Source organism: Archocentrus centrarchus, chromosome 3, assembly GCF_007364275.1.
Source record: "Archocentrus centrarchus isolate MPI-CPG fArcCen1 chromosome 3, fArcCen1, whole genome shotgun sequence".
NCBI classification, from domain to species: domain Eukaryota; kingdom Metazoa; phylum Chordata; class Actinopteri; order Cichliformes; family Cichlidae; genus Archocentrus; species Archocentrus centrarchus.
In genome coordinates, this window is record NC_044348.1 from 8,140,408 (window position 1) to 8,152,914 (window position 12,507).

The 12,507-nt window shown below is 40.4% G+C and overlaps 1 protein-coding gene across 1 annotated transcript; it reads left to right on the plus strand.

Moving 5' to 3' along the window:
* cyp19a1a (cytochrome P450, family 19, subfamily A, polypeptide 1a) lies at window positions 1–3,009 on the plus strand. Its single transcript, XM_030718411.1, is given in 9 exon segments — window positions 1–187; window positions 270–420; window positions 495–649; window positions 813–977; window positions 1,166–1,280; window positions 1,366–1,477; window positions 1,637–1,799; window positions 2,082–2,323; window positions 2,737–3,009. Coding segments are annotated over 9 exon segments (1,542 nt in total). The 5' UTR covers window positions 1–21.
* Window positions 3,010–12,507: the final 9,498 nt, after the last annotated feature.

A 12,507-nucleotide genomic window follows, 5' to 3' on the forward strand; every position in this document is an offset into this window, starting at 1 on the left:
ATCTCTGCTTGTGAATGAGCAATGACTCCTGTAGGTTTAGATGCCATGATGCCAGATCTGGTCTCCATGACCCCAAATACCACTGCTTTCCAATCACCAGGAATATCACTTGCAACCAGAACGCTGATACTGCTCGTCTGTCTGCTGCTGGTTGCCTGGAGTCACACCAACAAGAAAACTGTACCAGGTAGGTTCAGTTGTCCTGATTAGGTTTTCATACAGAATCTAATAAGAGCTGAAGTACATTTGCTGCTTTTTTACTACAACAGGTCCTTCTTTCTGTCTGGGTTTGGGTCCATTTCTGTCATATCTGAGATTTATCTGGACTGGCATAGGCACAGCAAGCAACTACTACAATAACAAGTATGGAGACATTGTTAGAGTTTGGATCAATGGAGAAGAAACCCTCATACTAAGCAGGTTGGTTGCACTCAGCTGATGTTACCAAACAAGCAAGTAAAAAGGATATGTTATAGTGTGTTTTTCAAAACCAGGGCTTCAGCAGTGCACCATGTTCTGAAGAACGGAAACTATAATTCACGTTTTGGGAGCATGCAGGGACTCAGCTGCATCGGCATGAACGAGAGAGGCATCATATTCAACAACAATGTAACTCTGTGGAAAAAGATACGCACCCTATTTTGCTAAAGTAAAATTTGAAAAATTTTAAGAACTTATTGATAGAGCCAGTTATTCAACTGTGATAAATATATATATATATATATATATATATATATATATATATATATATATATATATATATATATATATAGTTGTCTAAACTAAATCATGAAACCATGTCATATTGTCAGCTCTGACAGGCCCAAATTTGCAGCAGACGGTGGAAGTTTGCGTGTCCTCCACACAGGCTCACCTAGATGACCTGGACCGCCTGGGACACGTCGATGTGCTAAGTTTGCTGCGCTGCACTGTGGTCGACATCTCTAACAGACTCTTCCTGGGAGTGCCTCTCAATGGTGAATAGGCATATATGTATATGTCACTTATGTTACCATGCAAGTTGTAAATAAAGAATTTATTGACTCAAAGTGGATCAAACATACGTGGGAACAGTTTTAACATGTTAGTCGGTGTCAGCGAAGACAGTAAATTTATGTGACTGATGTGCTGTGTTCTTAATATATTTATGATCACTTGCATCCAGAGAAGGAGCTGCTGCTGAAGATTCAAAAGTATTTTCATACGTGGCAGAATGTGCTTATCAAACCTGACATCTACTTCAAGTTTGGCTGGATTCACCAGATGCACAAGACAGCGGCGTGAGTCTCTCAATCGTATACATAAGCGCAACTTTAGAGTTTTTTTTTTTTTTTTTTTAATCAGTTGCTATCTGTTATCTCACAGCAAGGAGTTGCAAGATGCCATAGAACGCCTTGTAGATCAGAAGAGGAGAAATATGGAGCAGGCAGATAAGCTGGACAACATCAACTTCACTGCAGAGCTCATATTTGCACAAGTCAGTCTAAGAAGAATTCCCTTTCGCAAATAACTTTAATTTAAAGTAAAACCTTTCACTTTTCTTTTTTTTATTTTCAAGACATTTCAGCAGTTCCTCTGTGCAGTGTGAAATACTGGAATAAACAGACAACACAGTCACATTTATGTGTGTTTTCAGAACCATGGTGAGCTGTCTGCTGAGAATGTCACGCAGTGTGTGCTGGAGATGGTGATCGCAGCTCCGGACACTCTGTCCATCAGTCTCTTCTTCATGCTTCTGCTCCTCAAGCAAAATCCACATGTGGAGTTGCAGCTGCTACAGGAGATAGACACTCTTGTTGGTAAGAGGTTGTGACAATTAAGAAATGATCAAACGCTGAAGAGATTAATGCTGGATGTGTGATTTGTTGCACATCAAAGTTATATTTTGGCACGTATACTGACAGGTCTTACTTTTATTCTTCTCACCCCATTTAAAACAATAAGTTGTAAGACAGTTCAAATACAGGATTATTGCAGATTCTTTGTTTTTTTTTATTTATGCAGAAGGCCAAAGAACTTAATAAAGTGTCAAACGAGTTTACGGCAGTCATGTCAAGTCCATTTCAAATGTCCTGCTGCAGGTGAGAGGCAGCTTCAGAACCAGGACCTTCACAAGCTGCAGGTGCTAGAGAGCTTCATCAACGAATGCCTGCGCTTCCACCCAGTGGTGGACTTCACCATGCGCCGAGCCCTGTCTGATGACATCATTGAAGGCTACAGAGTACCAAAGGGCACAAATATCATTCTGAACACAGGCCGAATGCACCGGACGGAGTTTTTCCTCAAAGGCAGTGAATTTAATCTGGAAAACTTTGAACAAAATGTGAGTAGCACTTTCATATTTTTTTATTTTTACTGAGTTCAAGCTCTGCATGGCTCCAATCCACAAGACCAAATAACTTAACAAATGCTTTTGTAATACCTACTGGAATCCACCAGTAGGTAAAGCTGAACCAAAAAAATGCTTTAGTTGTGTTTTGTTTTTTGTTTTTTTCATGCATACTTTACTTAAGGGTTGAAAAAAGGTGGAAGTTGCACCAGTGAGCAATGAGAAACATGTTGAATAGAATCTGATGATGTGGGTTTTTGTTTGTGTTACCTTTTTCAATCCATGATGAAGCCACGCCCACGCAGTCCTGATACATCTGAGCTTTGTGTGTTCTTGAAATTACATTTTCAGGTTCTTCAACTTCCTCCCTCATCTGTCCTCTCGTTCTGTCTCCTGTTCTCCTCCAGGTTCCTCGACGTTACTTTCAGCCATTCGGTTCAGGCCCTCGCGCGTGCATTGGCAAGCACATAGCCATGGTGATGATGAAATCCATTTTGGTGACACTGCTGTCTCGGTACTCTGTCTGTCCCCACAAAGGCCTGACCCTGGACCGCCTCCCACAGACTAATGACCTTTCCCAGCAGCCTGTAGAGCACCAGCAGGAGGCTGAACGTCTCCACATGAGATTCTTACCCAGACAGAGAAGCAGCTGGCAAACGCTCTGAGACTCTAACCTTTAGTTGCACCTATACTTTTACACAGAATGTAGGAGCTTCATTAACTACAGAAAGCTAGGTTTTATATTTTGGTATACATAAAGATTGTATTTGTACTAAAACTGTATGCATGATGTGAAATGTAAGTTTAAACCTGCTAATACTGAAGTAAATATAAATTATTGTGACAAAAATGTGTCATTTTGTCTGGATATCATGCATATTAGTCCAGTTTTTTTCCAAGCACTGACCCGTGGTTTTCTCTCTCTTTTTTAAAATCTCTCACACCAACAGATCTAAATTTAATCACCAGAATAATTAGTCATTAAATGTGTTGTATAATTTATCTTTTAAGAACACGGAGCAAATGAGGTTTTTTTATTACCAAAAAAATAATAAAATAAAGCAGAATGTATGAGCCCTGAAAATCATTACACAGAGAATAAATAAAAACAAATCACAGAAAGAGTGCAAAATAAAAAGGGAGAAAAACAAAGTTTCCTTTTATACCGATACACACGACTTCCATACAATGACACAACAACAAACTGTCCTACAGTGCTGTACAAAAGTCTTGAGCCAGCCCTCACTTCTTTATATTTTGCTTCCAATGATCCAGACTAAAAGTGGTCTTGAGTAATAGTTCTCCAGCTTTCTGAAGGTCTCTCAAAGTTTTTCTTTGGACATTGGCTGCTTTTTTCACTCATTGTCAGTCCAGTCCTTGTACCTGACCATTTTAAAGGGAATGTTTTTTGTTTATTAAGCCACTTAGCACTGACCTATGAATCATTCAAGCACAAAAAAGGCACCTAACTGAAGGGATGGACCAGTGTTGTACAACTTAACAAAGAACCAATTTTAAACTGTATCTTGAGGCACTCTGTTATTTGCAGCCTGCCATAAAAACACATCATGTGTTCCCATTTCTTTAGATGAATCTATGAAAAGATACAACACTTTGACAAGAGTAAAATAGTATGTTTGCACCAATAAAGTGATTCCCAAAAACGTGGGATAGAGGCAGGCCTAAAAACATGTCTGCAGCAGTATCTGAAAATCATGTCCTTAAGAAATAGGAAAAAAAATCAACCTGGAGCTGAATGTTTCAAAATGTTTCAAAGACCAAGGAAGTCATTGTGGATAACCATCTGGTTTGGGAATGTGTCTGCAGAGGAGGAGGGGCAGCTGAACATGGTGGTGCACGCTGCATCCAAAATTACTGGGTGTGAAGTGCCAGTTATTGCTGTAATTTATAAAATCAGGTTGCACAAGAACAGCCTGTTGATTTTAAAGGACTTTTCCCACCCAGCTAACAGCCTTTTTTACTTTCTCCCCTCACAGAAAAGACTGAGAAGCATCAACACAAAATCAACCAGATTCCGAAACAGTACATACCCACAGGCTGTCTGGCCCCTCAACACCTGGTAAATATTTTAAGCAAAATAATTTGAACTGTTCCATATGCAATAATTATATATGCATCCATCCATCCATCCATTTTCTTCCGCTTATCCGAAGCTGGGTTGCAGGAGCAGCAACCTAAGCAGAGAAGCCCATCTCCCCCGCCACCTCCTCCAGCTCATCCCCAAGGCATTCCCAGGCCTTGTTTTTTTACTCACTTTGATGCTAAAAAATCCCTTTACAGGAGTTTTAGTATTCATATTTTAGTATTTAATCTATTGTAGGGTCTGAATTTTTATTTGTTCTATGTGTTATTCTATTATTTTCTTTATTCAGGTATTTATTCTATTGTATCACCCTGGGTGTTTCTTTCAGTGCGTGAAACTTTACTGCAACTAATTCTTACTGATAATGAATTGAATTCCAGAGATCAGTAGTTGCCAAATTCATAACAAGAAATGTGTTTTCAGCTTGGACACAGAAACAGTCACAGGTGATAAATGGCTGCGGTTGCTTGGTCGATCATTCCAAAGCTCGGCGCAGTGACAGCAAAGGAACAGTCACCTTTCTGTATGAGCTGAGACCACGGGGGGACAGTCAAAAATGACTGAGATACAGACATTAATGATCTTGAGGGAGGAACCAGCATATCCACCATGTATGCAGGTGAAAGACAAATAGTGCCATTTTATAATGCACAGACAACCAATGCAGTTTTTTGTTTTTTGTTTTTTTGTCTAACTGTAGTCCAGTCAAGATCTAACGTGTGACTTTCAGCTCTACAAAGCATTTTTCTGGAGATTATTTTACAAAAAAAACTGCCCTTGACCACAGAATTTATTTCCTTATAAAATTTCAGATTTGTGTTAAAGGTTACCCCAGGACAGGCACAGATAAAGGGACAGTGTATGCATATATTGTGTGCGTGAGAGAAAAAAACTTGCTTCCCTTTTTGCAATTGCTAACACTGGTCAGGAGAGGGCACAGTAAAACCTAACACAATTAAGTGATTGTTATCTTTAGCACTCAGTCGATTCATTATGTTCAGTTGCTCTGCCTCTGAGCAAAAGTGGCTACTACATTTCACACTCAGATGCTTCAGTCTGCATTGTCTCGCCTGAAGCAATCAAAGAATATGCTGAACAACTGCGTAAGCCTGTTTGGCAAACATGTTTTTGCTGTTAAGTGCTCGAGAGAGGATTGAGAAACTGTGATCAAACAGGCTATGCTTGTAGATATGGGTTTCAGCTGTGCAGTGCGTGTCGACAGTCAGCTGTCTGTCAGTGACACAAGAGAGTGACACACTTAAAGTAAATCCATCACAGTTTTACTGATGCAACCTCTTGGGACCTGCATGTGCTGATCACAGTGAGTCATTCAAGGAAAGGAAACACACAGAGCTGCTTGGTAGGCTAAACAGTACCTGCAGCAAACCATTTCACCACCTCTGCAACAAGTATAGTCAGTGTGTGAGTGACAGTGTGTGTGCATATTTGTTTCTGAACTGTCGCTGTAACATTGTTTTCTGTGCACATGTGCATGAATGTGTGTGTGTGTGTGTGCGTGTGTGTGTGTGTGTGTGCATGAATGTGTGTGTGTGTATGTGTGTGTGTGACAGATCACAGGCTGTTCCTTGCAGGTGTCCTGGGATATAGCAAATGAATCATAATAGTCTCATCAACCCCCAATCTTATTTCTGCCCTCAATCAGGAAGGAAAACATCTTAGATGCAACCCAGTAGCTGTGATGGATATTTGTGAGACATATCTTGCAAATGTGCAAAGAAAAAAATTATTTTCATAGTAATCTTCATATCTGTGAGCTTAATAACATTAAGAAGAGTTAGAGAAAAGTAGGCTAAAAATATCTGTATCTATTTAAGTTCCTAAGAACATTTAACAAATGTGTTAACACTTACTGAGTGTCCTTAGGGTGTAATGGGGTTTTAATTATCACATCCTCATATAAGGGCCCAATTGTGTCATTGAAAAGGAATATTTTCTATGGCATAGTCTAAAATCTCCTTTTAAACAGCACACAGCGAACACACCTCCAATCACAGTGTTCTTCTTGTTGGCTTGCTTGTAGTTGTTGCTATGCTAACTGTGAGCAAGCTACAGTATGTCATGTTACCATACTGGTTGTGCAGTCAGAAAAAAAAATAAGTCAGTCCCCAGAACTGTTTGGTTTGAAACTGCCTCACATGAAAGGCCAGACAGGACAGAGAAATGGCACCTAATGAATCCTTTAACACCAGAGCTGAGCTGTCCACTGAGCAGTGGACATCACCACGGTTCCTAGACCCAAACCTCTGTTTGAAGCAAAAGCCTTTCTCAAGTGCATGTCTGTGAATTTATGTATTTCTTAACAATTTAAATAAGCTGTACTTAAACCAGGGGCTCAGAGAAACACCGAAAGCAGACTTAGCCGATGAAAATCTCAGTTTTGCTTTGCATAACTGTGCATAAAGGGAGAAAAGAGGTCAACAAACTCTCACCTGGTGATGGTAGTTCAAAAAAAAGTCAATCAAATATATTAGAGCTCAACCTCTGATGCATCACTGAAGAGTCATCCTCTGCAGACGTCTGTTCCATCAGTGTACCAGATTTCTTGGCAATCCAGCTAACAGCCAGAGATGTTTGATTCTGAACCAGAATGACAGACTGATCAACAAACAAATCAATTTTGCCATCTCTTAAGCCACAGTAAGTGCTGCAAAAAAAAGTATACCATCACTGTGGAGAAGGTAATACGAGAAAATGTGGCTCCAAAGCGGATGCCTGTTATACCCGGCATCTGCTAAATAACTCTGTGATGACTCGTGTGTGTGTGTGTGTGTGTGTGTGTGTGTGTGTGTGTGTGTGTGTGTGTGTGTGTGTGTGTGTTCTCCTGCATGCTTCTGTGTCAGTATGGGCAATATCTAAAGAAGAACTGACAAATACAATTTTATTTCGGGTGACCTAAGAGGACTGAAAATGTGCATATTGCAGCTCCACTGGACTGCATGTTTGAAGCTTGCCAAATTTGACGTTCTTCTAAATATTCACTCTGCTCTTTCTCTTTAGGAAGTCCATGTTTCTTCATTTGTGGTTTTCATTTGTCACGTGATGTACATATTCCAAACCTTTTTTTTTCAGTTCTTCCATGACAGATTTACAGAGGCAGGAAGCCAGACAGCTGCAAAATAACTCAGACGTAACAGCCCAGCAGCAACTTCAGACTGTCCTGCCTCAAGCTCTGATTGACCATCTGATTGATTACATATTATTCACTGCCAAGAAACACACACACACACACACACACACACTATGTCGTGCTAAAATTTTCAAATGCCACTGGCCATATTGTCTCTCCGTTTCAGTCCCCTGCTGGATTCGTGCTTCATTAAAGAGAGCCATGGTTGCCATGGAAACATCCACCAGAAAGGGTAAACTGGCAATGTGCTCATGTCTCTACATTGTCAGAACACTGTCAATATGAACGGTACCTCCTACAGTCAGTTATGACACTGCTTAACGTGATGCTCAGAGTAATTTGCCTGCGTGAGTGTTTCTCAGCCTCGCTGTGCTCGTATGAGCAGCATATTTCAGGGCTTTCAGCAGTCACAGGAAAAATTGTGTAAAAGAGGCTACGGAGCGCAACTGTCTTTGAAACAGGAGAGACTCTCTCTCATCAGACTGGTCTGTCTGAAGAAGCCCAGACTGGGAGGCTTTCTGCCAGTAGAGGCACTGGATCAAAGGCAAACTCTCACTTCATGGCCTTTTCATGGCAGCCCACTTTGCAAAGTCAGCCCATTTGTTTCCCATTGAACATCAGAAGAGAGTGGTTGCACTCATCATTAAGGGAAGCTTTTCAGCCTCTTATTATTATTATTATTATTATTTTTGTATCCACCCCCTCCCTTTCCTGCTTGCTTTCAAAATAAGCCTGAAGATTTCCGAGTTTTTTCAAAGTTTGGTACAACAGAGGGATAAACAAGAAAGAGGTTCAGCACATTTTGTGTTAGCTGGCTCGACAAAACCTAAAACCCCAGTCGGAGATAACGGGCTTCACAGCAGTGGTTATCAACTCTCTCTGTTGAGTCGGGCTGTCTGCTTTGGGCTCTGTGTTCGCTCACATAAAAACGGGCAGGTCACGAGAGCCGCCTCTTCAGAGATGTTACCAGATGATGATAAAATAGTGATTACCAATCATAACATAAAATATAAAAACAAAAATGCAGTGCTGCTGCAAATAAGATAAGAGAGTAATGCTGCAGAAAACCATTGATCTTGGGATTTATTACACAGAGCGATGAAATAATAATTTTAATTCAAGTTAATAATTTTATCCCTCTCAGTGGTGTTGTTTATTTCTAAGGTGATGGCTGCACATTAGCGCTCTGAAAATTAAAACCGGATACATTTAAACGTTAATGTTTACAATCCCACAGTCTAATTAAACACACGTGGAAAGTGAAATGAATTTTATTGATTGAACGGGTATTCTTTGTGTGTGTTCTGTGTTCGGCTGCAAAGACTAGAATCAGGTATAACAGCATTTATACATTTTCTGCATCCCCCAATTAATATGCACACATTCCTGTGACAATGCAAAAGCTGCAAAAACTGTGGAACACAAAAATTTCAAAAACATTTTTAACACCAGCTCAGCTACGGTGAAGTAACAGAACTTGGGAATGCTACTTTATGCTATTTGGGGTAAATGCCCATCTCACACAAATGACACATAAAAGAACTTTACTTCTTACATGCTGTATAAATAAAAGAACTTTGAGTGTTTCTCATTATACGCTTACATTTTGACATGGCAGTGAACTTATCAGCTTCACAGTGATTGTCATGCTAGCTGCTGCATTTTGTGAACTTTTGTTGAACCTCTGACCACTGAAAAGTTAAAATGTGTAATCAGCAACTAATGTCATAACACACATAGTGTCAATGCCTGATCAAACTCTGCCTCTGTTTGCTAGCTTGCTAACATCGGTGCTGACCCATGTAGGCTCCAGAGCAAAAGAACTGGAAGGTCAGCCTATGCTGATTGGATGAGTGCACACAAAAACAGCTAAGCAATGACACAATCAAGAACAGCCAGACTTTCCTATATTTCCAGTGTTTGTTATCTTAACTTCACTGTCTGCGAATTTCTCTCAAAACTATGTCAGGAAAATTGAGTAAACTGAACAATTTCTGCTCATAAACTGTTTCAAATTTACATTTAGCTTAGCTTGAACTGGCTCATACAGTAATGGCTTCCTGCCAGGATGGGCGTTTAACTATTTTATCACCAAACTGTTTGCTGTGATTTGATTTTAATTGTAGTTGTAAAAGTATGTCAGCTGAGGGGGAACAGTAACCTGGTTGGATGGGAATGAACCCCTAAGGTCCACACATAACACCAACACTGTTGTTACCATCAGCCCTCATTACTGTAACAGTGTAAGCATAGAAGTACCAAACTGTATCTTGTCCTAGATACCACCAAAAAATCTGCAATTAAAAAATGTTTTCCCAAGTCGATGATAAGCTGCTGTAATTTATAATTGTAAATTAATGGGCTAATTTGGTGATCTGGAAACAAAGTAGCCCATCTCCACGCTGGGATAGGCTCTCCTAAAGGCCATTTGGTTTTTTTAACACTGTACAATGTACCTTTCTGAACACTAATATGAATACTAACCTTGTAATGACATATTTTTAAATCGTGGTAGTTGATATAAACATTTCTTTTACTAGAGTTCATTATCTCACATCAGTGAAGTGTGGTTGGTTTGCCAGGTCCAGAGAGACACAGCTGATTTAACAGTAGCATGTAGTTACAACACTAAAATAACAATAACTACATGGCCCCACATTACTAAGGTCACTTTTAATGCCAAAGCTGATGAGTCAGTTAAAATTCCTGAACCTTAACCAGTGCTCACATTCAAAGTCCAGAGAGGCTGACCTGTGCTCAAGACTAAGCTTCTTTATGTTTTTGGTTTCTTGTAAAAGTCGATTCCCTCTTGTAAGCAAACAAAGACGGTGCAGATTCTCTGTAATGCTTTTCAGTCTCAGGGCATGAGAATTGTACGTTTCTATTCAGGCTCACGCAGCCTACACAGACACTCTCAGTTTCACATCAGGTCAAAGAAGTACATAGCTTCAAAGTAGCCCAGCTTGTTGTTGCTGTTACTGGCGTTATCTTTTTTCACTGCAATATTGCACAAGTGAGTTGCCATTGCGCGCGCACACACACACACACACACACACACACACACACACACACACACACACACACACACACACACACACACACACACACACACACACACAAATACACACAGGGTCAGAGATAATTGAGCCTTGGGCTTTGGGAAGGCAGGCTAATGCCATCTGGTGCCCAGAGTTCATGCTGAGAAAGCGTGAGTTCCACACCTGGGAAACGCTAATGCCTGCAACTGTTGTTGGACCTCCAACTGCACACCCACCTGCCTCCACACCAACAGCTTCAACTCGTATCACAAAAATTCATTAAAACCTGAGGCCCACCCTGAGATAATGTTACACATTTAACATCAGTGCTCTGTCATGTTATCACGTGTATCTCAGATAGGGACCGCCTTTAGACAGTAAGAGAGAATGTGCTGTAACTTCCACTGCATCCTTACTACAGTTAAATTACCCACACAGGTGGACATGTGTTTGTAACTCCATCAAAAATGCTCCAGGTTCAAGGTGCTAACACCACTATCATGGTCAAGAGGACCATTTCAGTGACTTCAATTAGCTGAGTTAGCAGAAGGGTTCTGTTATGAAGGAGAAAAGTAGCTATAGAGACAAAAAAAAAAAAAAATCTCCATTGGAAAAAAAACTGCAGTTTTTAGCACTTTGTGTTGTCTTCTTTTTGCAGCTGCATAGGCTACAGAGTGGTGTACACCCTGGACAGGTTGCAGTCCATCACAACAGTAGGATTTTATCACATGCTTTTCTTTTAAAGCAGCTGCTGGAAACAAAGTTGCTGAAGACAGTGAGAGTGAACCGCCACCACAGAAACAAATCAATTTCCCAGATATGGTTTGTGGGACACCATAAAACCACAATAATATGCCAAATTCTACTTTGTGGGTTGGAACTGCGGTGTGGTGACATTGTACTTTCCTTTCAGTTTAGTACAGGTTTGTAACAAACACCAGCTTTGCAAGTATACTGTAAATACTACTTTATAAAGGAGAATAGCACTGTGGTATTACTTTAAACTTTTCATGAAAGTTTACTTAAACTTCTAGACGGATCTCTAGCCTTTCAGGTTTCCATCTACCTGAAGACAAATATCTGCTCTCCAAGTGTTGTATTTCTGGAATGTTCATGCATTTTAAAGCAGCGAGTGCTTTTAAGTGTGTTGTTCAAGGGCACGCCACATTCAGAATTTCAGAATTGTAGATTGGAAAGCTGAGATGAAAAAAAAGAAAAATCATGCCCAGAAGACAAATAAGGGCAATATAAAAGAAAGCTGTGAATCATTTTTCTCTCAAAATGGTTTCAAAAGTAACCAAAGCATCAAGAAGCTCTCTGCAGCAAACTGAAAAACAAATAAATGGCATTAAGAAAAGACAGCAAATAATGTCCTTTTGATAGTGGTGATATGATGGTGGAGTGACGATGTGCACACATGAACTTATTTTTTCTTCTAAGTATGACTCATCATGGAATCCATATCAAAATCAGTTTTCCTGCAGCACATAAATAATCCACAACTTTCCGGATCCAATCAGTGATTACCTGGCCTGAGTCCTTGTGGCAGTCACAAAAATTCCTGTTTTCACAACAGCCAGTAACAAGGGGTCATGGGATTTTTACTGCTGGAGATGAATTTCAAGTTGCCGTGAATGAGTCTCTCCCATTTCTCTGCTAAAACACAGGCAGCACTCTTACCCAGAGACAGAGAGAGGGAGGGAGAGAGGAAGAGCGAAAGAGGAAGAGACGGCACTTACAGCATACAGAAAGAGGTAGAGAAAGAGTTTGAGTGGAGAGAGCGTGAAGAGGCTGAGTGTGACAGCGCCGAATGAGAGAAGGAAGAGGAGGAGGAGGAGGAGGGACCGAGTGGCAAGGAAAGGGAGGGAGAAGCTGAGAGGGGGACGGA